This window comes from Macaca mulatta, chromosome 16 (assembly GCF_049350105.2).
Source record: "Macaca mulatta isolate MMU2019108-1 chromosome 16, T2T-MMU8v2.0, whole genome shotgun sequence".
NCBI lineage: Eukaryota > Metazoa > Chordata > Mammalia > Primates > Cercopithecidae > Macaca > Macaca mulatta.
This window is the reverse complement of record NC_133421.1, coordinates 91,473,441-91,497,458: the sequence shown is the minus strand read 5'-3', so window position 1 is coordinate 91,497,458 and position 24,018 is coordinate 91,473,441. Positions and strand designations below refer to the sequence as shown.

General features: G+C 58.1%; 2 protein-coding genes and 1 long non-coding RNA gene across 13 annotated transcripts in view; 2 read left to right on the top strand and 1 right to left on the bottom strand.

Moving 5' to 3' along the window:
- The window catches only part of MCRIP1 (MAPK regulated corepressor interacting protein 1), a 41,120-nt gene extending 21,026 nt beyond the window's left edge, over positions 1 to 20,094 (top strand). Inside the window, exons 1-7 of one of the 10 annotated variants that reach the window (XM_077973378.1) lie at positions 8,873 to 8,929; positions 16,031 to 16,166; positions 17,987 to 18,042; positions 18,137 to 18,255; positions 18,996 to 19,097; positions 19,198 to 19,300; positions 19,601 to 20,094. In XM_077973378.1, the coding sequence (XP_077829504.1) occupies positions 16,152 to 16,166; positions 17,987 to 18,042; positions 18,137 to 18,255; positions 18,996 to 19,097; positions 19,198 to 19,262 (357 nt within the window). In that variant the 5' untranslated portion in view covers positions 8,873 to 8,929; positions 16,031 to 16,151 and the 3' untranslated portion in view covers positions 19,263 to 19,300; positions 19,601 to 20,094. Of the gene's footprint in view, positions 1 to 8,872; positions 8,930 to 16,030; positions 16,181 to 16,631; positions 16,776 to 17,986; positions 18,043 to 18,136; positions 18,256 to 18,995; positions 19,098 to 19,197 lie in introns of those variants that run through there. The other 9 variants (XM_028837002.2, XM_028837003.2, XM_077973382.1 and 6 more) reach the window with 9 other exon arrangements.
- On the top strand, positions 427 to 8,675 carry PPP1R27 (protein phosphatase 1 regulatory subunit 27). Of its 2 annotated transcripts, XM_077969414.1 has the most exons (5): positions 427 to 614; positions 728 to 1,726; positions 6,095 to 7,389; positions 7,499 to 7,649; positions 8,315 to 8,670. In XM_077969414.1, the coding sequence occupies exons 3-5, from the start codon at positions 7,200 to 7,202 to the stop codon at positions 8,436 to 8,438; spliced, it is 465 nt and encodes a 154-aa protein (XP_077825540.1). In that variant the 5' UTR covers positions 427 to 614; positions 728 to 1,726; positions 6,095 to 7,199; the 3' UTR covers positions 8,439 to 8,670.
- A 1,256-nt stretch (positions 20,095 to 21,350) lies between the features above and the next one.
- Positions 21,351 to 22,863, bottom strand: LOC144336082 (uncharacterized). The gene is made up of 2 exons (XR_013407506.1): positions 22,657 to 22,863; positions 21,351 to 22,071 (listed from the first exon to the last, which is right to left on the bottom strand). It is a non-coding gene; the product is annotated as an uncharacterized LOC144336082 (long non-coding RNA).
- Between the last annotated feature and the right edge of the window lie 1,155 nt (positions 22,864 to 24,018).

Below are 24,018 nucleotides of genomic sequence, written 5' to 3'. Positions count from 1 at the left end.
GTGCTGGGATTACAGGTGTGAACCACCACGCACGGCCATCTTCTGGTCTAAGTTGTAATTTGGCTTAACCTCAGCGCTCTTATGCTTCACGTACAGAAAAACACATAGACTGTCAATTTTTTTTTTTTTTTTTTTTTTTTTTTTTTGAGACAGAGTCTTGCTCTGTCGCCCAGGCTGGAGTGCAGTGGTGCTATCTCGGCTCACTGCAGCCTCACCTCCCGGGTTCAAGTGATTCTCCTGCCTCAGCCTCCTGAGTAGCTGGGATTACAGGCGCCCACCACCGTGCGCCCGGCTAATTTTTTGTATTTTTAGTAGAGACAGGGTTTTACTGTGTTAGCCAGGATCTGCTGGCTGACCTCGTGATCCACCCACCTCAGCCTCCCAAAGTGCTGGGATTACGGGCATGAGCCACCGCGCCCAGCCAACAGTTGATTTTTCTGCAGACAGAAAGCTGCGGCCTGTGTGCAGGGCTGGGCGATGGCTCTGCTGAGCCTGGATTTGCTGCTTCTCTGCAGGGGAGGCAACAGGAGCTCTGTGGTGTCTGTGGGTTCCACTGAGGGCAACAGCAGAGGCCCTGAGGATCCAGCAGGGCTCATGGTGGTCTCAGAGGACAGGTGAGGCAGGAGGAAGGAGCCCGAGGGTGCAGGAGGGAGTGGGGGTGGAGTTGTGGCTCTAGGGAGGCTGCTCGGCCCTCGGAAGCTCGGACAGAACAAGCGGCTCTCACCAGGCTGCCTTGAGGAGCCCTGCCTGTGACTCTGAGCCCTGCCAACTTCACGTGCTGACGTGCTTCCCGGAGTACGAGCTTCCGCACCGCTGAGATTCCCGGGTGTCCTCCCAGTTCCCGAGCTTGTGGGCTGGTTGCAGCTGCTGGAGCCAGAGACAGCTCTCAAGCCAGACCAGGCCTTGCTGGGGGTGCAGTTCTCCCGTTCTCCCCGCTACCGCCCTCGCCAGCCCCACGGGCCCTCACAAACCCGGCCGCTCCCGCTCCTGCCTCCGCTCTAGGCTGTGGAGTATCCGGCCAGCATGCCGCGAGGAGCTGTGTCAGCACGTTGCCAGCACCAACCAGCCCGGTTTGCCCACATGTCGTTGGCCCAACACGGCTCACACCAGCTCGGCAGTCTGGGTGCTGCCATCTGCCCTGGACCCTAGCTCTGTGGGTTTTGGAGGCAGCCCATGTTGGGGCTGGTTTCTGGCTAGTTCAGCTCCAGGGCCTCAGCTGGGTTTGCATGTCATGCCTGGGTCCTGCGACACAGTGAGCCACATACTCACGGAAGAGTGGGCACAGGCATCTGGAGGTGCCGTGGGAGGATGTCAGCTCTGCCCCCAAGATGTGAGCAGAGCTCCGAGGGCTGTGGCTCCTTGCAGGGTCTCTGAGGAGGGAGACTGTCTTGAGTCACAGCTAAAGGGGTGGGCTGTATTTGTTCCTGTGCTCCCTGGCTGTGGGATGGGGTGCAATGACCCTGTGGACCCGCTGTGTGGGGAGCTGACCCTCCAGAGAGAACGCTGGGACACGGCGCAGCTGCCCGGAGCCCTGGTGTCATGTGCTCTGGGGAGGCGAGGGAGTCACTGATACCTTTCCCGTTTTGCAGAGGCAGCTGATGAGCACATTCCTGGGCTTGGCTGTTGCTGGAAGGTGGTGGGGCAATGTCCAAAATCTCTCTGGCTGTACTGCTGGATTAGTAGGGAGACTTTGAAGGCTCTGGGGGGAGGCGGTTAGGGCTTAGCAGCCTGGGACTTCCCAACCCTCTGTCCCTCCAGATGCCAGGGAGCCACTGGCCTGGAGCCTAAAACTGTGATTGCCAGACCTATGTACTATACCCTGGGGGTCCTCTGACCTCAGGGAGGGAAGGGCCCTTCTAGCCCGAGGCTGACCCTCCTGCCTCCTGCCGGACTGCAGTGCGACCTGCACTGACTTTTCCCGTTTTTTTTTTTTTTTTTGAGACGGAGTCTTACTGTGTTGCCCAGGCTGGAGTTCAGTGCTGTGATCTCAGCTCCCTGCAACCTCTGCCTCCTGGGCTCAAGCGATTCTCCTGCCTCAGCGTCCTGAGTAACTGGGATTACAGGCATGCACCACCACACCCGGCTAATCTTTGTATTTTTAGTAGAGACGGGGTTTCACCATGTTGGCCAGGCTGGTCTCGAACTCCTGACCTCAGGTGATCCACCCACGTTGGCCTCCCAGAGTACTGGAGTACTGGGATTACAGGCGTGAGCCACTGCACCCGGCTTCAGCAGACTTTTCTAACAGGGTCTCCTGAGTGCTTTTGCAGAGCACTGCTGGTTGCATTCACTGGACATTTTTTTTTTTTTTTTTTTTTTTTTGAGACAGGGTCTTGCTCTGTTGCCTAGGTTAGGGTGGAGTGGTGTGACTGTAGCTCAGTGCAGCCTCAAACTCCAGGGCTCAAGCAATCTTTTGCACCTCAGCATTCCAAGTAACTGGGACCATAGGCACGCCCGGCAAATTTTTTAATGTTTTGAAGAGAAGGTGGTCTCCCTATGTTGCCCAGGCTGGTCTTGAACTCCTGGCTTCAAGTGATCCTTCCACCTTGGCCTTCCCAAGTGCTGGGATTACAGGCATGAGCTACTGAGCCCAGCCAGGCCTCACTGGACTTTTAAAAGTTGGATGGTAAACCTCGTGAATTAGATGTTCTAGTTCATCCTCCAGAAGGCAGAAACTTAAAAATCATGCAAATTAGGTCAATTTGCAAGCTCATATGGACCAAGAAGAATCAGGGACAAAACTCCACGAAGACAGGTTTTGCTCTGACGTCATGCTGCAAGAGCAGCACGTTCTCCCCACAGTGAGCAGGTACGACTGTTTACGGCCAGCTTCTGATGGAAAGTTCCAAGGGTGAGGAGCTCCAGGGATTGTCCATCATGGCGTAGCACACATGGTTCCCACATCCTTATTAGAATAAAAGGCACAAAAATAGCTTTCAAGGGATCTGTTGTGACTGGTGAGGCTTCGGGCACCCATCCCTTCGGTGATCCAGACAGAAACCCCAAAACCAAAAGCTCTGCATGCTCTCAGCTCACCTTCAGCAGGAGGGACACAGGGGCTTGCTTGGGGTCGCCAGACAGGCTCACCCGATGGGCCTGCCCCCACCGTGTCTCTAGCCCGAGGCCCGGTCACTCCTGGAAAGGGCGTTCCTTCTGGTCACACTGTTGGTGGCAGCTTCATCCAGCGTGCTTTCATCTGATCCTCCGAAGGGGGGAGGGCAGACAGAACTTTCCACAACATGAGAAAAGGCAATCTTCACATCAGAGGAGACTCTGTCTCCTGTCTCCAGTGTAGAACCTTTCGTCTCTAGGCTTCACGTAAACAAACCAGAAAAGACGACCTTGTTCCTCCCAAGTGACCCGGAATTCCTACCATCCGCACCTTTCCCTGAGTCCCTAGAAATGCAGCCACGCTGGGAGCCCACCCCGCTCCGGGTGTCTGCAGGCCTGGGCCTGGCTAGAGGCTCCAGGGCCACTCCAGTGTGTGACGAGAGGTGGTGTACCCGTGGCGAGGGGCCCAGGGGCAGGGGAGGGGGCAGTGGGTGTACCTGGGCACCAACGCAGGTCAAGGAAACCTCTGCCAGGCACGGACCCTCCGTCAGGGCCGCTTCTGCAGCAGCATTTTTCTTTTTATTTTTTTTTAATTTTTAAATTTTTTAATTATTTTTTGAGATGAGTCTTGCTCTGTCGCCCAGGCTTGAGTGCAGTGGTGCGATCTCGGCTCACTGCGACCTCCGCCTCCCAGGTTCAAGAGATTCTCCTGCCTCAGCGTCCTGAATAGCTGGGATTACAGACACACACCACCATGCCCGGTTAATTTTTGTATTTTTAGTACAGACAGGGTTTCTCCATGTTGCTCAGACTGGTCTCGAACTCCTGGCCTCATGTGATCCGTCTGCCTTGTCCTTCCAAAGTGCTGGGATTAAAGGCGTGAGCCACTGCGCCCGGCCAGTTTTAAATTTTTTTTTTTTTTTGAGACAAGGTCTCGCTCTGTCACCCAGGCTGGAGTGCAGTGGCTGGATCTCAGCTCACTGTAAGCTCCACCTCCCGGGTTTACGCCATTCTCCTGCCTCAGCCTCCGGAGTAGCTGGGACTACAGGCGGCCGCCACCACGCCCAGCTAGTTTTTTGTATTTTTTTAGTAGAGACGGGGTTTCACTGTGTTAGCCAGGATGGTCTCGATCTCCTGACCTCGTGATCCGCCCGCCTCGGCGTCCCAAAGTGCTGGGATTACAGGCTTGAGCCACTGCGCCCAGCCAAGGCTGGTCTTTTTAAACCCCTCGCTTCAACTGACCCTCCAGTCTTGGCTTCCCAAAGTGCCGGGATTACAGGCATGAGCCATTGTGCCCAGCCCTCCCACAGAATTTGGCCAAGGCTTTGCACCTAGAGGTGTCTAATATTTAGTTTGCTGATTTGATTTCGTTGGATGCAGATCAGCTTAATGATGCAAGGCTGTTGGTGGCCCAGCTCCTCTGCCCCTGCAAAGAGCTGCTGGCCAGTCTTGGTTCTGTCCTTATTCAGGCCGTTAGTGACCACCTGCAAGGTTTTACCAGCATTTCGGGTTGACGCATGTGTCTCCTTAATTAACATTGAAGTCCTAGCCCTCAAGACCTCAGAATGTGACAGTTGTTTGGAAACAGAGTGCTTGCAGAAGTCACTGGTTAAGATGAGGCAATACCCAACTATGACTGGTATCCTTATACAAGGGGGAGACGTGAACAGTGACAAAGGCTGGGAGAACACCGTGGAGATGAAGGCCGAGATCGTGGTGATGCTGCCAGAGCCAAGGACACCAGCATTGCCGGCAGCACTGGAAACTGGGGAGAGGCCTGAGACAGATGCTCCTCAGAGCCTCAGGAAGAACCTGCCCTGTTGAAACCCGGATCCCAGACTTCAGCTTCCAGAACTCTGGGAGGGACCAGAGTTTGTTTTTTTTTGTTGTTGTTGTTGTTGTTTTTTGAGACGGAGTCTTGCTCTGTTGCCTAGGCTGGAGTGCTGTGGCACGATCTCAGCTCACTACAAGCTCCGCCTCCCGGATTCACACCATTCTCCTGCCTCAGCCTCCGGAGTAGTAGCTGGGACTACAGGTGCCCACCACCACGCCCGGCTAATTTTTTGTATATTTAGTAGAGACAGGGTTTCACCAGGTTGGTCAGGCTGATCTCGAACACCTGACCTCAGGTGATTCACCTACCTCGGCCTCCCAAAGTTTTGGGATTACAGGGGTAAGCCACTGCACCTGGCTGATCATCTGTTTTTTGTGTTTTTTTTTGAGACGGAGTCTTGCTCTGTCGCCTGGACTGGAGTGCAGTGGCCGGATCTCAGCTCACTGCAAGCTCCGCCTCCCGGGTTTACGCCATTCTCCTGCCTCAGCCTCCTGAGTAGCTGAGACTACAGGCGCCCGCCACCACGCCCAGCTAGTTTTTTTTTTTTTGTATTTTTTAGTAGAGACGGGGTTTCACCGTGTTAGCCAGGATGGTTTCGATCTCCTGACCTCGTGATCCGCCCGTCTCGGCCTCCCAAAGTGCTGGGATTACAGGCTTGAGCCACCGCGCCCGGCCGATCATCTGTTTTTTTAAGCCACTCAGTCTGTGGTCTGTCAAGATAGCCCCAGCAGACTCATCCAGCCAGCTTCAAGTGCTGCAGTGTTCCCAGCACAATCGATGGCTGTCCCTGACCACAAAGACCTCCCTGGTCAACTCTGTGTCTGTGTCCCATCCCATCCACTTGCTCATGTCCTGTAGTCCAAGCCCCACTTTGGACCTCCACTAGGGCTGTTGCAAAAGTAAAGGCAGCCAGCAATGAAGAGCCTGTTGGAACATGAGTTTTAAAAATTCCCTTGGCTAGGCGCGGTGGTTCACACCTGTAATCCCAGCACTTTGGGAGGCCGAGGTGGGCGAATCACAAGGTCAGCAGATCGAGACCATCCTGGCTAACACGGTGAAACCCCGTCTCTACTAAAAATACGAAAAAGTTAGCTGGGTGTGATGGCGTGCGCCTGTAGTCCCAGCTACTTGGGAGGCTGAGACAGGAGAATGGTGTGAACCCAGGAGGCGGAGCTTGCAGTGAGCCGAGATTGCGCCACTGCACTCCAGCCTGGGTGACAAAGCGAGATTCCATCTTAAAATAAATAAATAAATAAATCCCTTGGCTGTGCTTCTAAAAGTAAGATCACAGAGGCAGGGCAGAGAGAGCACACCACCCAGGGTGTGATGGTCCCTGAATGTGGAGAGCTAACTGGACACCACCTTAAGTGTGAGTACGTGTGTCAAACCTGGAATGCAGAGACACCGTGCAGGGTGAACCCATGAGTGTGTAGGGAACACCCTGCCCCTGCAGGGATGTGAGGCAGGGGAGCCAGGCATGTGGAGGAAGGGTCGCAGGACTGACTGAGCAGGGGCCTGAGGCACTGAGATCCCAGCCAATGATGCCTGGGGGGTTTCTGAGCACGAGCCAGCACCATCAGAGTAGTTTTTGTCGCCGTGTTAGCCAGGATGGTCTCGATCTCCAGACCTTGTGATCCACCCGCCTTGGGCATCAGAGTAGTTTTGGGAAAACTTGAGAGTGAGGCAAGCCACGCTAGAAGGTGAAAACTGACAGGTAGGGAGATGGAGGGGCTCAGGCCCGTTACCCCATATGGCACAGTGGACCTGTGCTTCTGGAGATGTAGACGGGGTGGCCGCTGGGGCTCAGACCTGTTTCCCCATGGCACGGTGGACTTGTGCTTCTGCAGATGTGGAGGGGGTGGCCGCCCCTCACTCTCCAGGAGGTAGAGAGCAAGCCCTTCCAATGACCTTGGTACCTACTGTGCCCTTGACCTCGCATTCCTAGCTATCTCATGGGCTCTGCACCAGTGCCTCCTCCCACCCTCAGTAAGGCACCTTCTAGGTCCAGCTGTGTGGCAGGGAGCGACAGGCAGGAATGATCTGACCCCTTTGGCCGGGCACGGTGACAGGTGGGCTGAAAGATGAGTCACTAAACATGATCTGGGGCGCGGGGCGGGGGTGCAGCTCAGTTTCAGCCCCTCGCGCCGGGGAGGATGACCGTGCAGCTTTATATAGCCCCTGAGCCCTATATAAGCAAGTCAGAGGCCGGGGCTCGTCCGACAGGAGCCCTCAAGCTGATCTGGTTGGGGCCGGACACATTATTAACCCCAGCGCAGTAGGATCCCCAGGGACACCCTGCCCCACAGCGCCCAAGATGCCTAGCAGAACTGCCCGCTATGCCCGCTACAGCCCACGGCAGCGGCGGCGACGGATGCTGGCTGATCGCAGCGTGCGTTTCCCTAATGATGTTCTGTTCCTGGACCACATCCGTCAGGGTGACCTGGAGCAGGTGCGGCGTTTCATCCGGGCTCAGAAAGTCTCCCTGGCCACGATACATCCCTCAGGTGAGCAAGCCCTGGAAGAGCTGGCCAGGGGCTGTGGGGTGGGGTGGAAGCCAGCAAGGAGGACCCGACCTGAGGCTCAGTCTTGACCCCTCCCTTCCTCCCTGCCCAGGCCTGGCCGCCTTGCATGAAGCCGTGCTGTCTGGAAACCTGGAATGCGTGAAGCTGCTGGTCAAATACGGAGCCGACATTCACCAGCGAGATGAGGCGGGCTGGACACCCCTGCACATTGCCTGCAGCGACGGGTACCCCGACATAGCCAGGTGAGGGGGCCTGGGTCTACACAGGGTTGAACTCGACCCCTCCAGGCCTCAGTGGGCCCCCAGGATGTGGGCCCCAAAATGTGGTCCTGGTGGTGTAGGCAAGAACCATACGGGCTGAGCACGGTGCCTCAGGCGTGTAATCCCAGCCCTTTGGGAGGCTGAGGTGGGCGGATCACCTGAGGTCAGGAGTTCGTGACCAGCCTGGCCAACATGGAGAAACCCCTTCACTACTAAAAATACAAAACTAGCCGGGCGTGGTGGCGCATGCCTGTAATCCCAGATACTCAAGGCTGAGGCAGGAGAATTGCTTGAACCCGGGAGGCGGAGGTTGCCCTGAGTGGAGATCATGCCACTGCACTCCAGCCTGGGTGATAAGAGCGAAACTCTGTCTCTAAAAACAGCGGCAACAACAACAAAAAAAGAACCCTACAAACCCTAAAAGCTTCTGGAATCCTGTTTCTGCCCTTGTCCTCAACAGAGCCAACTTGAAAAGCTGGCCACAGCTTCCAAAGGGTCAGGTTTCTTCCTCCTCACCCTACCCGGACCTTGAGACCCGAAGGTGGGGGACACACAGGTGACCCCAGGACTCTGGCCCTCTGACCTGGGTGGGGACGAGCACTCTCCCGGCTCCTCCCCGCTTCAGCCAGGGCGACTTTGCACCCCAGGTACCTTATCTCCCTGGGAGCGGACAGGGACGCAGCCAACGACGATGGCGACCTGCCCTCCGACCTCATCGACCCGGACTTCAAGGAGCTGGTGGAGCTCTTCAAAGGGGCCACGATGGACTGAGCCAGCTCTGCCCGCCCGCCCCCGCGCCCAGGGCCGCCTCCCTGGGGAAGCCGCGGGTCGCCCCGGGGCCAGCACGTGCCCCACCCGTGGGCCAGGGGCGGCCGGACCCGTCCCTCCACGACCCCGCCACCCCTCCTAGGCCTGGCTTTGTCTCCAGGTGAATTTTTTACTGTGACACTTTTTACTTTTTCAATAAACGTGACTCCCAGGTGAGGGGGCCTGGGTCTACACAGGTGGTGCTTGTGGTGGTGTCCTGATTACTGGGCTCCCGCCGCTGCCGGTGGCCAGCGGCGCTCACCGTCCAGGCCGGGCCGGCCCAGAGCTGCCGCCACGAGCCCCGACCCCGCCCGGGAATCCCGGCCGCCCCCGCCCTCCGCGTGCCGGGCGGTCACGTGGGAGCGCGCTGCGTCTGCGCCTGCGCAGCCGGCGGTGGCGTCATTTCCGGCGGGGCCTCCCAGCTGGAAGAGGCGGTGGCGGCGGGTCGGGGTGAGGTGAGGCGGGTGCGGCGCCGGGCGGCGGGGACGGGGCGGGGCGGGCGCGGCTGGGCCCCGCCCTGGTGTCGCCGGGCTGCCGCGGGTGCCCTGCAGGGCCGGGCGGGGCCGGGCGCAGGGGAGTGGCCGAGTGGCCGGGGTCCGAGGGAGGGGCCCGCGTTCCTTGCCCGGCACCTGCAGGAGGGCGCGGCCCGCGGGGCACTTGGGAGCGCGCGTGGGGAGGGCGCGACTCGGACTGAGCGCCTTTCCCGCCTAGGCCGGGGCAGGGGCCGGGGACCCAGCGCGGCCGCACGCTCGCGGACGGCCCGCCTTCTGCCACCGTCGGGGCTCTGGGGCTGACAGAGCCCCGCTTTCTCCCGGAGGGACCGTGCCTGAGGATGCCTCCGACTCTCGGAGCCCCGCGGGCCGGGCCGTGCGCATTCTTCTGTCCATTTTCCGGCCTTGCCCGCTTTCCCGTCTACCCAGGCAGTGGTGCTGGGCCTAACGGGGAGAACCGGGCCTCCGCCTGCCTTCGAGGCACTCACTGGGCGGTGGTTGTGACCGCGGGGGCGGCAGCCACACGGGGCACGGGCTGTGCTTCTCTCCGTCGTGCCCCAGGGTAGCCGTCGCAGAAAGGTGGTCTTTGAGCTGGACCCTCAAGGATGAGTAGGATAGTTATGGGCAGAGAACACTGCTTGACCAAAGGCCTTGAGATGTAAACGGGGACCAGTGAGTGGACTTTGGGTGGGATGTGGCGAGAAGATGTAGAGAGGGTGGGAGGTGGGACGTGAAGAAGAGCCAACTCTTCCTAAAAGACGGGGCTGGATCTGGGGCGAGTCAGGGGAGGTTGTGGTTTGAGTGGGATCAGGATGGGGAGGAGGGCGCACATGCTTAGTCTGTTGCTGCCACCACCCAGGGGAGAGGGTAAGAAGGTGGGGCAACACTTAGAGGCTTTCTCCGGGGGTCTTCAAGGAACCACGAGATGCCAGTGTATCAGCTGTGACAGCGGCATCCTTGTGCGCCTGCTTGGGTAGTAGATCATATTCTAGCCTGATTGGCTGAGAAAGACACAGAACACGAAGATAAAGTGGAGTCTTAGCAACTTTGAATCTCAGAAACTCCAGAGGAGCACCGAATAGCGATGGCGTCACTGATTCTAACTCTGGAACCTCACAATATTGTCACGTTGCTGGAGTGTTACCTCATGTCCTGTTCTTAGGCATGTGGCTGTGTGTGGGGGAAAGAATTTGAGACTGAGAGGCCAGAGACTGGGGTTCTGTCCCCTCCCCACCAGGAAGTCTCTGAAGCCCTTGGGTCCCCTGGAGGAGGAAGGTTCTATATAGTTCTACCCAATAAGACTCCCCTCCGTATCTGGAGGGAGGGCCAGTCTCTGAGCAAAGCCACACGGGTATCAGTGGGGAATGGGGCTTTCAGGGAGTCCAGAAACCTGCTGTGAGGTGGAGGCAGGCTTTGGGGAGGCTGAGGCCAGCTGCAGCATTCGGGCCGAGCCCCAACTGCTGTAGCCCTGGAGGCCCTGGCAGGGGCACCGCTACTTGGTGGCAGGCTCCTTCAGCGCCGAACTGGGAGTTCTCAGGGTGTCTTTCTGGCCCAGCTGTGGGGACATGGGCAGTGTGTGTAAGGAGGACCCAGTGTGGTGGCTGCCCTGCCCTTAGTCCCTGACAAGTGTTTGCGTGTCTGGTGGCAGTCTCTTCTTTCTGTCCCCAGTGCTTTTCTGTGCCTCCACCTCCCTAGGAGTGGGCTGATTCTACATTCCAGTTTTCCCAGAAGAGTTGTTTCATGCTTAATAATCAACAGCATCCCTTTCATTCTTTTTTTTTTTTTTGCGATGGAGTCTTGCTCTGTCTCTGTCTTCCAAACTGGAGTGCAGTGGCGTGATCTCCCTCACTGCAACCTCCGCCTCCCGGGTTTAAAGTGATTCACCTGCCTCAGACTCCTTAGAAGCTGGGATTACAGGTGCATACCACCATGCCTGGCTCACTTTTTTTTCTTTTTCTGAGATACAGTCTCGCTCTGTTGCCCAGACTGGAGTGCAGTGGCGTGATCTCGGCTCACTGTAACCCCCGCTTCCTGGATTCAAGTGATTCTCCTGTCTCAGCTTCCCAAATAGCTGGGACTACAGGCATGTGCTACCACGCCCAGCTAATTTTTGTATTATTTAGTAGAGATGGGGTTTCGCTGTATGTTGGCCAGGCTGGTCTCGAACTCCTGACCTCAGGTGATCCGCCCACCTCGGCCCCCCAAAGTGCTGGAATTACAAGCTAAGCCACTGCACCCTGCCTAATTTTTTTTTTTTTTTTTTTTTTTTTTTTTTTTTTTTTTTTTTTTTTTTAAGTAGCGATGGGGTTTCACCATGTTGGCCAGGCTGGTCTCAAACGCCTAACCTCCGGTAATCTACCCACCTCAGCCTCCCAGAGTGCTGGGATTGCAGGCATGAGTCACCACACCTGGTAGAGATGGGGCTCTTTCTATGTTTCCCAGGCCAGTCTTGAACTCCTGGCCTCCCAAAGTGCTAGGATTACCACCACACCTAGCCCCTTTCTTTTTTCTTTTTCTTTTTCTTTTTTTTTTTTGAGACGAAGTCTCACTCTTTTACCCCAGGCTGGAGTGCAATGGCGCGATCTCGGGTCACTGCAACCTCTGCCTCCAGAGTTCAAGCGATTCTCCTGCCTCAGCCTCCCGAGTAGGTGGGATTACAGGCAGCTGCCACCACGCCTGGCTAATTTTTGTATTTTTAGTTGACATAGGGTTTCTCCATGTTGGCCAGGCTGGTCTCGAACTCCTGAGCTCAGGTGATCTGCCCGCCTCAGCCTCCCAAAGTGCTGGGATTACAGGTGTGAGCCACCGGAGTCTGTCGCCCAGGCTGGAGTGCAGTGGCACGATCTCGGCTCACTGCAAGCTCCGCCTCCTGAGTTCACGCCATTCTCCTGCCTCAGCCTCCTGAGTAGCTGGGACTACAGGCGCTGCCACCTCGCCCGGCTAATTTTTTGTATTTTTAGTAGAGATGGGGTTTCATTGTGTTAGCCAGGATGGTCTCGATCTCCTGACCTCGTGATCTGCCTGCCTCGGCCTCCCAAAGTGCTGGGATTACAGGCGTGAGCCACCGCGCCCAGCCTCCTTTCGTTCTTAACAGCATCCAGTTGAACGATGTGGCACATGCTTGTCCTGTCCATCATTGTATTGGATAAGGAGCCACAGAGACCTCACTGAGCTGCTCACTTCCCATGGCTGTGCTTCTGTCCCTATTGGAGCAGGCGAGCATCCCTGTGGGCTGCATCACTTTGAATGAGGATGCCGAGGCTCAGAGGAGCTTTCCTGGGGCCCCAGAGTAGGGTAATACCTGCAGCCCAGCAGGCCAGGCCCTGTAGGCTGGACAGCCACAGAAGTAGGCGGTCAGGCCCTGCAGAATGCACAGACCTGCAGGTCACCTGCACTCTGGGTGGCTGGTGGCAGGTGGTCCTGTGGCAAAGGCTGTTGGGGCAGGAGTGGAGCAGCAGGTGACACCTGATGAAACACGTTGGGGCTGGACAGTGGGCTTGATGGCAGCAGAGGGCCTGGGTGACACCCTAGTGGTAAGTGACTTGGGGAAAGGGTGTCAGGAAGATCATGTAGACATCTGTGTCCACCCGTGCTGACACTGGGGGTCTGGAACCAGAGGTTTTTCTAGCCCTGGGTGGGGTGGGGTGGAGTGGCATGGGGTGTGGAAGACTTTGAGGGGAATGGGAGAAAGTACCTAAATACTGTGTAGCTTGAGGGGCTCTGGAAGGGTGGTCCTGGGCCAGGAGAGTGTCATCAAGGGTCCTCCCATGTGAGACCCCAGCTACGCTATATTTCATGCGCTATATTATGAGCTGCGCTATATTTCACAGTACACTGAGAAAGAAAAACCACCATTGGTTAAACTCAGACGTGTTAGCAATCGTCAGGTACAACCCAGTTTCAAAGATATTAAAATATGAAAACTATGAAGGAAAACTCTCAGAGGCAGTGGGGCGTGGTGTAGCGACCGAGGAGTACAGGGCTGTGGCCGGGACATCGGCACGCTCGGTCTTCATTCTGACTGAAAGAGGGAAGGAGAACGGGACTGAGGCATTGCCTGACCCTCCCTCGCTGCTCTCACCCTGGTGGTGGCCCAGGTGGGATGAAGGCTGGGGAGCTGGGCTGGGTAGGGTCTCGAGACCTCTGAAGTGGGGCTGTCTCTCTGGGTTGAATGGAGCCCCCTCCCTCCCACCCTTCACCTATGGTCAGCCTCGGTCAGGCCACCACTCCCCTTTACCTGGGCGGCTGAGCAACAGGTCAGTGTCCTGCTGGCTCAGGGGCCGCCACCTCAGGTGGCCATCTGCCATGTGCTAAGTCTTTTCAGGCTGTCCCCGGCGCTTCTCTGGGCCTGTACCATTGTCCCCTGCTCACTCTCACCCACTGTGGTCCTGGGTCCCTCCACATCCACCATCTCAGGGATGCATGCATGTTGTGCCTCAGGGTTCCCCCTGCTTAGCCAGACACCAGCCTCTGCCCACTGGGCCTAAGCTAGGGCTGAGCTGCCTGCCAGCCACACTTCCTGCCCTCCCCCCTCAGCTGTGTGCCTCACTGTGCTTGGCCGCCCCGCTAAGGTTGTTGGAGGCCTTCTCATTGTGGCTCCATGGTGACCTCTCGGGTCAGAGCTCGCTTGACCTCCAGCCGTCTCCGTGGAGGGCTCCTTCCTGCCCTCACAGACACCGTCCTGGCCCTGGCTCCGGTTCTGTCTGTGCCTCGGCCCTCTGCAGCTTCCTCCCGTGCTGTGTGTCTCAGGGCCTGTCTGTGGCCCCTCAGGTCCTGCCTCTTGTGCTTGGTGTCGGTCTGCTGCAGGGGCTGTGGTGCCCCCTCCGGATGCTGATTCCCTTATGGGAATAGGCCAGGTGTGCACTGATACCCTTCGGCGGTGGCTCTTCCCTTGGTAATTACAAGTGGAGATTCTCCAGCTGTCCTTGTGTGCGTCTTGGCTGTGTGTACCTAGGAGCAGAATGGCTGGGTCATAGAGTGTGCACAGATACTTGATTTTTAATGGAAAATTTCTTCGGGGTCAGAATTGGGCAATTCTGACCCAGAAGAAATTGACCCAGAAGAATTGGGCAGAGCCCCAGGAGGCAGTGAGGCTGAGTGAACGGCAGAACCGTTTCTTTTGCTTCCAGGGGGACAACAGGTCCCTGGCCTCTTGGGAACTGCTGGCACATCCAGGAAAGCCAGGGGCTATGTGTGCAGGAATGGAGCCAGCATGAGGCCTGGGGGTGGTCGCTGAGCTGGAAAGCCTGGGGCTATGTGTGCAGGGGTGGGGCCAGCATGAGGTCTGGGGGGTCACTGAGCTGGAAAGCCTGGGGCTATATGTGCAGGGTTGAGGGGGAAAGGGGGCAGCGGGCAGGCCCTGGGGATTGCTGAGCTGGAGGAAGTAGGAAGAAGTAGGAAGAGGTGGGAAGGGCTCCTCGTGTCTGGGAAGACTTAGGACACAGCCTGTGGTGTTGAGGGTGTGGGTAAATTTCTTCTACTAACAAGAGGAGGCAAACGGGACTCCTCATTGACCTAAAAAATGTATGGGTGTGGCCAGGCGCGGTGGCTCAAGCCTGTAATCCCAGCACTTTGGGAGGCCAAGGCGGGCGGATCACGAGGTCAGGAGATCAAGACCATCTTGGCTAACACGGTGAAACCCCATCTCTACTAAAAATACAAAAAATTAGCCAGGCGCGGTGGCGGGCGCCTGTAGTCCCAGTGACTCAGGAGGCTGAGTCAGGAGAATGGCGTGAACCCAGGAGGTGGCGCTTGCAGTGAGCCGAGATCTCACCACTGCACTCCAGCCTGGGCAACAGAGCGAGACTCCGTCTCAAAAAAAAAAAGGTATGGGTGCACAATAGGTGTATATGTTTATGGGGTTTTAAATTTGTTTATTTAGAGACAGAGTCTCGTTCTGTCACCCAGGCTGGAGTGCAGTGGTATGATCATGGCTCACCACAGCCTCCACCTCGCAGTCTCAGGCAATCCTACCACCTCAGCCATCACTCCTGGCGAAGTTTTTATGTTTTTGTAGAAATGGGATTTTGCGGCTGGGCGCGGTGGCTCAAGCCTGTAATCCCAGCACTTTGGGAGGCTGAGATGGGTGGATCACGAGGTCAGGAGATCGAGACCATCCTGGCTAACACGGTGAAACCCTGTCTCTACTAAAAAATACAAAAAACTAGCCGGGCGAGGTGGCAGGTGCCTGTAGTCCCAGCTACTCGGGAGGCTGAGGCAGGAGAATGGTGTGAACCCGGGAGACGGAGTTTGCAGTGAGCTGAGATCCGGCCACTGCACTCCAGCCTGGGCAGCAGAGCGAGACTCCGTCTCAAAAAAAAAAAAAAGAAATGGGATTTTGCCATGTTGCCCAGGCTGGTCTTGAACTCTTGGGCTCAAGTGATCTGCCCTCTTCAGCCTCCCAAAGTGTTGGGATTACAGGCCGATTTTAATAGGCCGCCAACTGTGCCTGGCCTTCTTTGTTTTTTGTTTTTTGAGACGGACTTTTACCCTGTCACCTAAGCTGGAGTGCAGTGGTGTGATCTCGGCTCACTGCAACCTCCACCTCCCGGGTTCGAGTACTTCTCCTGCCTCAGCCTCCTGAGTAGCTGGGACCCCAGGCACCCACCACCATGTCTGGCTAATTTTTGTATTTTTAGTAGAGACAGGGTTTCACCATGTTGGCCAGGCTGGTCTTGAATTCCTGACGTTGTGATCCACCCGCCTCAGCCTTCCAAAGTGCTGGAATTACAGGTGTGAGCCACCAGGCCCGGCCTTTTTTTTTTTTTTTTTTTCCCAAGTCGGAGTCTTGCTCTGTCACCCAGGCTGGAGTGCATTGGTGCGATCTCAGCTCACTGCAACCTCCATTTCCCGGGTTCAAACAATTCTCCTGTCTCAGCCTCCCGAGTAGTGGTGCCTGCCACAGCCAGCTAATTTTTGTATTTTTAGTAGAGATAGGATTTCACCATGTTCACCAGGCTGCTCTCAAACTCCTGACCTCAGGTGATCCACCTGCCTCAACCTCCCAAAGTGTTGCAATTACAAGCGTGAGCCACCATGCCTGGCCTTTTTTTTTTTTTGACACAGGGTCTTGCTCTGTTGCCTGGACTGGAGTGCAGTGCCACGATCTTGGCTCACTGCAGCGTTGACCTCCTGGGCTCAAGCAGTCCTCCCACCCCAGCCTCTGAGTCGCTGGGACTACAAGTGCATGCTGCCACACCAGGTGTGTTCAGATGGGTGTGTGCAGCATGTGTGTGGGCAGATATGTACAGACCGGTGTGTGCAGGCACAGACGGTTGTGTGTAGGCATGTGTGTGTGGCAGGTGTATTCAGCTAAGGTGTGTGGGGGCAGGTGTGTGTGTGTGTGCGCCTGCCTGCATGCACGCAGCAAGGCAAAGGAAGCCCTGGAAGGGTAGTTGCTTGGGAGGATGTGGGGCCATCAGTGGGATCTGGGGCAGGAGTGACAACCGAGCTCAGCAGGGGACCCCAGGCCAAAGGTGTGGCTGCATAAAAGCCAAGTCACCACTGGAGGCAGAGGATGCATGGGGAGAAGAGCCACTGGGGAGGGCAGGCTGGGAGGCAGGTACCCCTAAAGCAGCAGTCGGTCAGTGGTGAGAGCCAGCAGGGGGCGAGGCAGGGGACTGGCCAGTCCACCTGTTAACCTGAGCTCTGCCATTCTCTGTAACAGGAGCTTCCCAGCAGGTAGCGTGTCCCTGTGGACCCTCAACCCAAACAGGCCTTTCCCTGCATTCTCTGGTGTTTGTGGGCTGGAGTCCCTGGCAGGAGGACTGGGCAGAGAGATCCCAGAGTCCAAGAAAGGAGAGGTGACTTTGTGAGCAAACTGGGTGCTGCCATGGGTGGGGAGCCCCTGGCCCTGTTTGGACCCCACTCCTGGCCTGGGATGGGGCACAGAGTTCCAGGGCTGGGAGCTGGTTTTCTGCTCTTTGCTGGTTTTGCCCTTGAGCTGTGGGCTTCTGATCGCATGTGGTGTTTGAGGGCTGGACCATTGACATGAGGTGGAACGGGCCAGAGAGGACTCGAAGCTTCAGTGCTCCTGGCCCTCTGTGAGTGCAGCAGCCATGTGCCCTGGAGTGTCTGCAGCCTTGGTCCCTGGGGTGGGCAGGGGAGTCGCTTGTGCTAAAATCCCCCTCCTGGGAATCCTGGGACTCCCTTCCCCGAGAACCTGGATTTGCCCCCTCTGGAACAGGGCAGGCTGGAGACCAGCCCTGTTGGCTTCCCCACCTTGGGGTTGTGTGTCCTCAGCTGGAGTGGGGACACTGTCCAGCCTGCCAGTGTGGGCGTCTGAGCCTCAAAATAGACTCCCTTTCTCCAGAGCTGTGGATTCCCCTGGGCTGAGAGGATGTAAACGGGCAGCAGCCCAGGGTCCTGGTCACAGGTCAGGCCCGGCAGCTTCCTCCAGGGTCACCCCCTCTGCCCACCAGGGGAGTTGGAATTTGGTTCCATCTGCAGGGTGCTGATGTGGTTCATGCTCCAGGGAACCAGGAAGCTGAGTCTGGGTAGGTGCTTGGAGCTGGGATCACCGTTAGGAAGCTCATCCCCATTTTACGGAAAGGAAATCAAGGCTCAGCGGAAGCTGTGTGCCCAGCCCTGCACCAGGGAGAGCAGGGCCAGTTTCCTCAGGTGCTACAGGCGCTCTGCTGCAGTGAGAAGCAGCCAGACATCAGAGATGCTGACGGTCCCACCAGCCCGTGGCGGGAGGGGCTGTGGCCACGGTGCTCCCGGTGCTGGGGCTGAGGCCTCCACATCTTGCAGAGCTCAGGCTGCTGAGTGGGCTTGATTGCTTCAAGTCGTGTGTGTGTCTGGCTGGCTCTGGCCAGCTCCCTGATAGCTCCTGGGGTTGCCTGGAGCCCACTGGCTGCCCATGGCTGGACCCCAGCCTGTGGGGGACCCCCTGGTAGGCAGGGAGACTATGCACTTTGTTCACATCTGAAGGGAGGAGGCAGGTGTACCCTGTGCCTCCCCCTCCTCCCATGCTGGAGAGGGTGGCCCTGCGTCCCACTCCTGCGCTGGCTTCTGTTTCAGAGGCTGAGGGGATCTGGCGGTGGAGCGCTAGGATCAGACGCCCCCGCAATGACCAGGTGGGTCTCAGGCAGGTGGGGTGGTCTCCACCGGGGCAGGGGTGTGGGTTCCCACCCTGCTGCGTGCCCTGCCTCATGCGCCAGGCTCCCCCAGCTCCCCCGTCTCCAGAGTCGTGTACAACGGCAAGAGGACCAGCAGCCCCCGCTCCCCACCCAGCAGCAGCGAGATCTTCACCCCAGCCCACGAGGAGAACGTCCGCTTCATTTACGAAGGTGGGTGCGCCTGCCACACCCAGCTCCTGCCCTGTCCTTGACAGAGTCAGCTCTGCCCCCAGCCCAGGACCCAGGTTTCTGAGGAATCTCCTGCAGCCCCTGCCCCTGCTCCTCCATCACTGTGTCCACAGCCTTCAGGGCCCAGGCGGGTGGGGGTGGCCGAGGGGACCCTGTGTGGAGAGGAGACCTGCTTCTGATCATGGGGGAACCCAGGAGGAGGGGCTGGGAGTGGGCCTTGCCCCAGATAGAGGCCGCGTTGGGAGCCAGTCATCCATGCTAGCAGTGCTAAAGGAGCTTGCTGGAGAAAGGGAGGGGCCTTTGAAGACAGATAGGCACGCACCCAGCCATGAATGGGCCAGGAGGTGGTTGTCTGGGATTAGGGGAGTGTGTGATGTGTTGGGGCTGGCGAGGTGTGTGGATGAGGTGGGAAAGGTAGAGGCCTAGCTGAGGAGGTTGTGCTGCCCCCGAGGCGTAGGGAAGCCTGGGGTAGGGTCATAGGGGTCCCTTCGATCACAGTCCTGGTCATCTTGTGGGGAAGGGACAGGCCTGCCGGAGGAGCAGGGATGGGGTCTACAGGTGAGTGAGGCTGGGGTGGGCAGAGGGCTGTGGGGGAGCATGGAGGACACTTCTGAGGGAGAGAAGGGTCTGGGAGGGCAGGAGCTGAGGGTAGGCACTCTCCTGATGTGGACGCCACCCCCTGGGGCAGGGGACTCTGAGCACACTGCCCTCTGCCTCTGCAGCCTGGCAGGGCGTGGAGCGAGACCTGCGAAGCCAGGTGCCGGGCGGCGAGCGGGGTCTGGTGGAGGAGTATGTGGAGAAGGTCCCTAACCCCAGCCTGAAGAGTGAGTGGGGGCTGACCTGGGGGCAGGGCTGGGCTGGCAGGCTGGGCCTCACAGGCAGGGGGGGCCTGTGCCTACCACCTACCGCGTTGTTCCCTGGCAGCCTTCAAGCCCATCGACCTGAGTGACCTGAAGCGCCGGAGCACGCAGGATGCCAAGAAGTCCTAGAGCGCCCAGCGCCCCTCCCCGGCCTCTGGAAGATCAGGGTGCGAGGTGTCGGCTCCCTCCTGTCCTGTGGCCCTGCTCCTGGGATGGGGGTGTCTTGCTCCAGCGGGCTGCAGACCGCAGCACCGGTGTGACTGACGGCTGAGGCCTCTCTCTCCTTCCCAAGTCCCCTCCTTCCTCCTTGGGGGTCTCAGGCTGCCCCCATCATGGGGGTCTGGGCCCTCCCCACCCTCCTGCCCTCCCCCAGCCACCTGGCTGTGTTTTTGAAGCTGCCTGGCCCCCAGGGACCCTGGCCTGCCCTCTTTCCTCTCCCCTCACCCTCCTGTCCTTGGCCACTGCAGAATCAGGAGGGGAGCAGAAGGAGCCTCTGCTGCCCCCCAGGCTGCTGGGACTGGGCTGGTTTTGTCCTTGAAATGGCCAGGATACAGGACAAGGGCAGCCCCACCCCATCCAACCTGGGACCCCCCCACAGACCCTTGCTGCTCCTGTGGCCTGGACACGCTGGGGAGCTTCTCACACCTACCCCTACTGTCCAGCCTGGCCCGTTCCCTGAATCAGCTTCAAGATGGCACCAGCTCTTTGGGCCTAGGATACTGCCGGGCCCCCCAAAGGGGGTCCCCAGCAGCCAGGCCTGGCCTCCTGGTATCTGTGGTCATAGTGGCCCATGGGTAGGGGCACCCAGGCTGACCCTGAGGTGCTGCTGCTGGGTCTGTCTTGGCTCTGGGGTATGCTGGGAGGGTCACCAGGTCCCTTTTTCTTCCTGTGCCCTCTGAAAGCCAAGTGTCTGTGTGGCTGTGGAGCTCCAGGGTCTGTTAATAAAGGCAGCAGCACTGGGCGTGGCCTCTTGGCAGTCTGTCAGGCCTCTAGCCCTGCAGCACGCATGCACAGCCAGCTCCTGGGCAGGGCTGGAACCCAGATCATGGTGACGTTCCTCAAGCCCAGAAATTCTCAGTCTAAGCCACTGGGGGTGGTCAGGCCTCCTAGGGCAGGTGGTGGCGGGGAGGGCATTCTGGAGGGAGAGACTGGGCTGCCTGATACCCCCACCCTTGTTCTGCTACAGGGGCTCCCCAGGGGGCCCCAGAGGTAGTAGGCGCCACCCTGAACCCACCCTCTAGGGTACTGTGGGCCCTCCAGGAGCCGGCTCCTCCCCTGACCAGATGAAGGGGGTGCCGCTGGGCTCCTCCCCTGACCAGGTGAAGGGGGTGCCACTGGGCTCCTCCCCTGACCAGGTGAAGGGGGTGCCGCTGGGCTCCTCCCCTGACCAGGTGAAGGGGGTGCCGCTGGGCTCCTCCCCTGACCAGGTGAAGGGGGTGCCACGGCCCAGGAGAGAGCTGTGTGCACTTGACCTTCAAACCTGGAAGCCGCCCTGGCAGGCCAGACAGGGAACTCGATTCCTGCTCCTGTTGGAAGCCAAACCAGAATTTATTCCAGGAACACCCTTTCCCAGAAGAGTGTTCGGGGCTTGAGTGGCCCCACAGTCGCCTCCTGGTGGGTGGGCTGGTGCAGGAGATGCTGGCGCAGGGCCGGCCTCCCTGGGGAGGAGGAGCTGGGAAGGGTGTTCCAGTAATAAACCAACCCAGCTTCTGCCTGGCAGCCAGTGTGCACAGCAGTACCCAGCCCCGAGCCAACTCCCTGTAAACACATGGCCTTACCTATCCCCTGTGGGCCTGTGAGTCCTTTGAGGAGCGTTTCCAGTGCCCACCAGGCTAGGGTGACCCAAGCTGCCCACTGCTGTCGAGCCGATGCAGCTTGGGGGACACTACCACGGGGATGAGGGGCGGGCAGCTCACAACGGTCCTCATGCCATGTGCCCTCCACCCACTGAGCGTCCTAGGGACCAGGCCCTCCCTGTGCGCCTTCTGCACAGGAGCAGCTGCCACGGCCAGCAGGGGTCCCGCAGAGGCCCATTCAAACATGGGGTTCCTAGATTCCAGGAGGCTGCCACGGCCAGCAGGGGTCCCGCAGAGGGGCCCATTCAAACATGGGGTTCCTAGATTCCAGGAGGCTGCCACGGCCAGCAGGGGTCCCGCAGAGGGGCCCATTCAAACATGGGGTTCCTAGATTCCAGGAGGCTGCCACGGCCAGCAGGGGTCCCGCAGAGGGGCCCATTCAAACATGGGGTTCCTAGATTCCAGGAGGCTGCCACGGCCAGCAGGGGTCCCGCAGAGGGGCCCATTCAAACATGGGGTTCCTAGATTCCAGGAGGCTGCCACGGCCAGCAGGGGTCCCGCAGAGGGGCCCATTCAAACATGGGGTTCCTAGATTCCAGGAGGCTGCCACGGCCAGCAGGGGTCCCGCAGAGGGGCCCATTCAAACATGGGGTTCCTAGATTCCAGGAGGAGGGGGGTGGGCTTGAGCCCTGGCCAGGACATTGGTACACCATGGCCATGAGCAGGTTGGAGTCTCAGCCTCGGTTTCTTCAGGTGATGATGACTACCTACATCCTGGGTGACCTACATCCTGGGTGACCCGGTGCTCGGTGCTTCTATCCCCATGAGTCACCTTGTGGGCGCACTTGACAAGGTGCTCAGCCCCACACAGCAAGCGTGACCCTCAGCCTTCGAGTGGGGGAGCCTGGGCTCTGCAGTCCGGGGCCTGGCACGCGGCCAGCCTGCCACAGTTTACCCCTCTGGGTTTTCTGTTTTTTTATTTTTTTTGTTTTGTTTTTGGGATGGAGTCTTGCTCTGTCACCCAGGCTGGAGTGCAACGGCGTGATCTTGGCTCACTGCAACCTCCACCTCCCAAGTTCAATGATTCTCCTGCGTCAGCCTCCCGAGGAGCTGAGACTGCAGGTGATCGCCACCACGCCCGGCTAATTTTTTGTATTTTTGGTAGAGACGGGGTTTTGCCGTATTAGCCAGGATGGTTGCAAACTTCTGACCTCGTGATCCACCCACCTCAGCCTCCCAAAGTGCTGGGATTATAGACGTGAGCCACTGCGCCTGGCCTTTGGGTTCTTTTTCTTTTTTTTTTTTAAAGCAAGTTTATTAAAGAAAAGGCCAGGCGCAGTGGCTAACGCCTGTAATTCCAGCACTTTGGGAGGCTGTGACGAGTGGATCGCAAGGTCAGGAGATTGTGACTATCCTGGCTAACAGTGAAACCCTGTCTCTACTAAAAACACAAAAAGTAGCCGGGTGTGGTGGTGGGCGCCTATAATCCCAGCTACTCAGGAGGCTGAGGCAGGAGAATCGCTTGAACCTGGGAGGCAGAGGTTGCAGTGAGCCAAGATTGAGCCACTGCACTCCAGCCTGGGCAACAGAGCAAGACCCCGTCTCAAAAAAAAAAAAAAGGGGCCGGGCGCGGTGGCTCAAGCCTGTAATCCCAGCACTTTGGGAGGCCGAGATGGGCGGATCACGAGGTCAGGAGATCGAGACCATCCTGGCTAACACGGTGAAACCCCGTCTCTACTAAAAAATACAAAAAACTAGCCGGGCGAGGTGGCGGGCGCCTGTAGTCCCAGCTACTCGGGAGGCTGAGGCAGGAGAAAGGGCGTGAACCCGGGAGGCGGAGCTTGCAGTGAGCTGAGATCTGGCCACTGCACTCCAGCCTGGACGACAGAGCGGGACTCCATCTCAAAAAAAAAAAAAAAAAAAAAAAAAAAAAGGGCCGGGTGCGGTGGCTCACGCCTGTAATCCCAGCACTTTGGGAGGCCGAGACGGGCGAATCACGAGGTCAGGAGATCGAGACCATCCTGGTTAATACGGTGAAACCCCGTCTCTACTGAAAAGTACACAAAACTAGCCGGGCGAGGTGGCGGGCGCCTGTAGTCCCAGCTACTTGGGAGGCTGAGGCAGGAGAATGGCGTGAACCTGGGAGGCAGAGCTTGCAGTGAGCTGAGATCTGGCCACTGCACTCCGGCCTGGGCGACAGAGTGAGACTCCGTCTCAAAAAATAAAAAAAAACAAAAAAACAATTTCCTAATAGCCGATATATCCAGCTCACATTTCCCAAATGACTAAATTAGCACGTTCCCGGTGGGTTGTTGACAGCATGGGAAGGCAGAGCCCATGTGTCCCGAGCCTCCATCCATAACATGCCTCTCGTTTTCCGCCATTCGTCTAAGGACCCCTGGGCGTTTGACAGTTGTGTATCCTACATTCTGCCCTTGGCCGGCTGCATCCTTGTGGTGTCAACAAAACCCTGTTTCCCCTGTACTTCTGTAAAGTGAGGTGTGGTGCAAAGGCCTGATTGGATTCCTAGGAGATTTCAGGTGACAAAGCATCTGGCCGCTGTGTGGGTCCGGGGTAGAAGCAGGGGTCCTGTTAGGAGGCTTCTGCAGAGGACAGTGGGAGGAAGAAGCTGGGGGGAGGGTGAGCAGCTCGGTGTGGACATCCAGCTGGACCTGCCAAGCTGCAAACTGGGTCTAAAGCGTGGATTCAGCAGGGCCACAGGCCGGGGAGAAAGAGTTTGCTGAGCACTGCTGATTTTTAAAAATTGATCAAGAAGAAATGAGGGTGGTGCCTGGTTCCTGGACACAACAGGGAGAGGAGAAGGAAAAGGAACAGCGGAGGGCAAGGCCAGAGAAACAGCAGGCAGGGGGAGGACCCGGGGCTGAGTGAATGCAGGGAGAGGACCCGGGGCTGAGTGAATGCAGGGAGAGGACCCGGGACTGAGTGAATGCAGGGAGAGGACCCGGGGCTGAGTGAATGCAGGGAGAGGACCCAGGACTGAGTGAATGCAGGGGGAGGACCCGGGACTGAGTGCTGCCAGGACGTCTGGGGGTACTAGAGATGAGCACTTTGAACTCTACACCTCATTC

Bases quoted from the DNA above. Each gene is read 5' to 3' on its own strand.
- PPP1R27 (XM_077969414.1), top strand. From the start codon at position 7,200: ATGCCTAGCAGAACTGCCCGCTATGCCCGCTACAGCCCACGGCAGCGG. The intron at 7,390-7,498 runs GTGAGCAAGCCC...CTCCCTGCCCAG, and splicing joins GGCCACGATACATCCCTCAG to GCCTGGCCGCCTTGCATGAA. The intron at 7,650-8,314 runs GTGAGGGGGCCT...TTTGCACCCCAG, and splicing joins GGGTACCCCGACATAGCCAG to GTACCTTATCTCCCTGGGAG.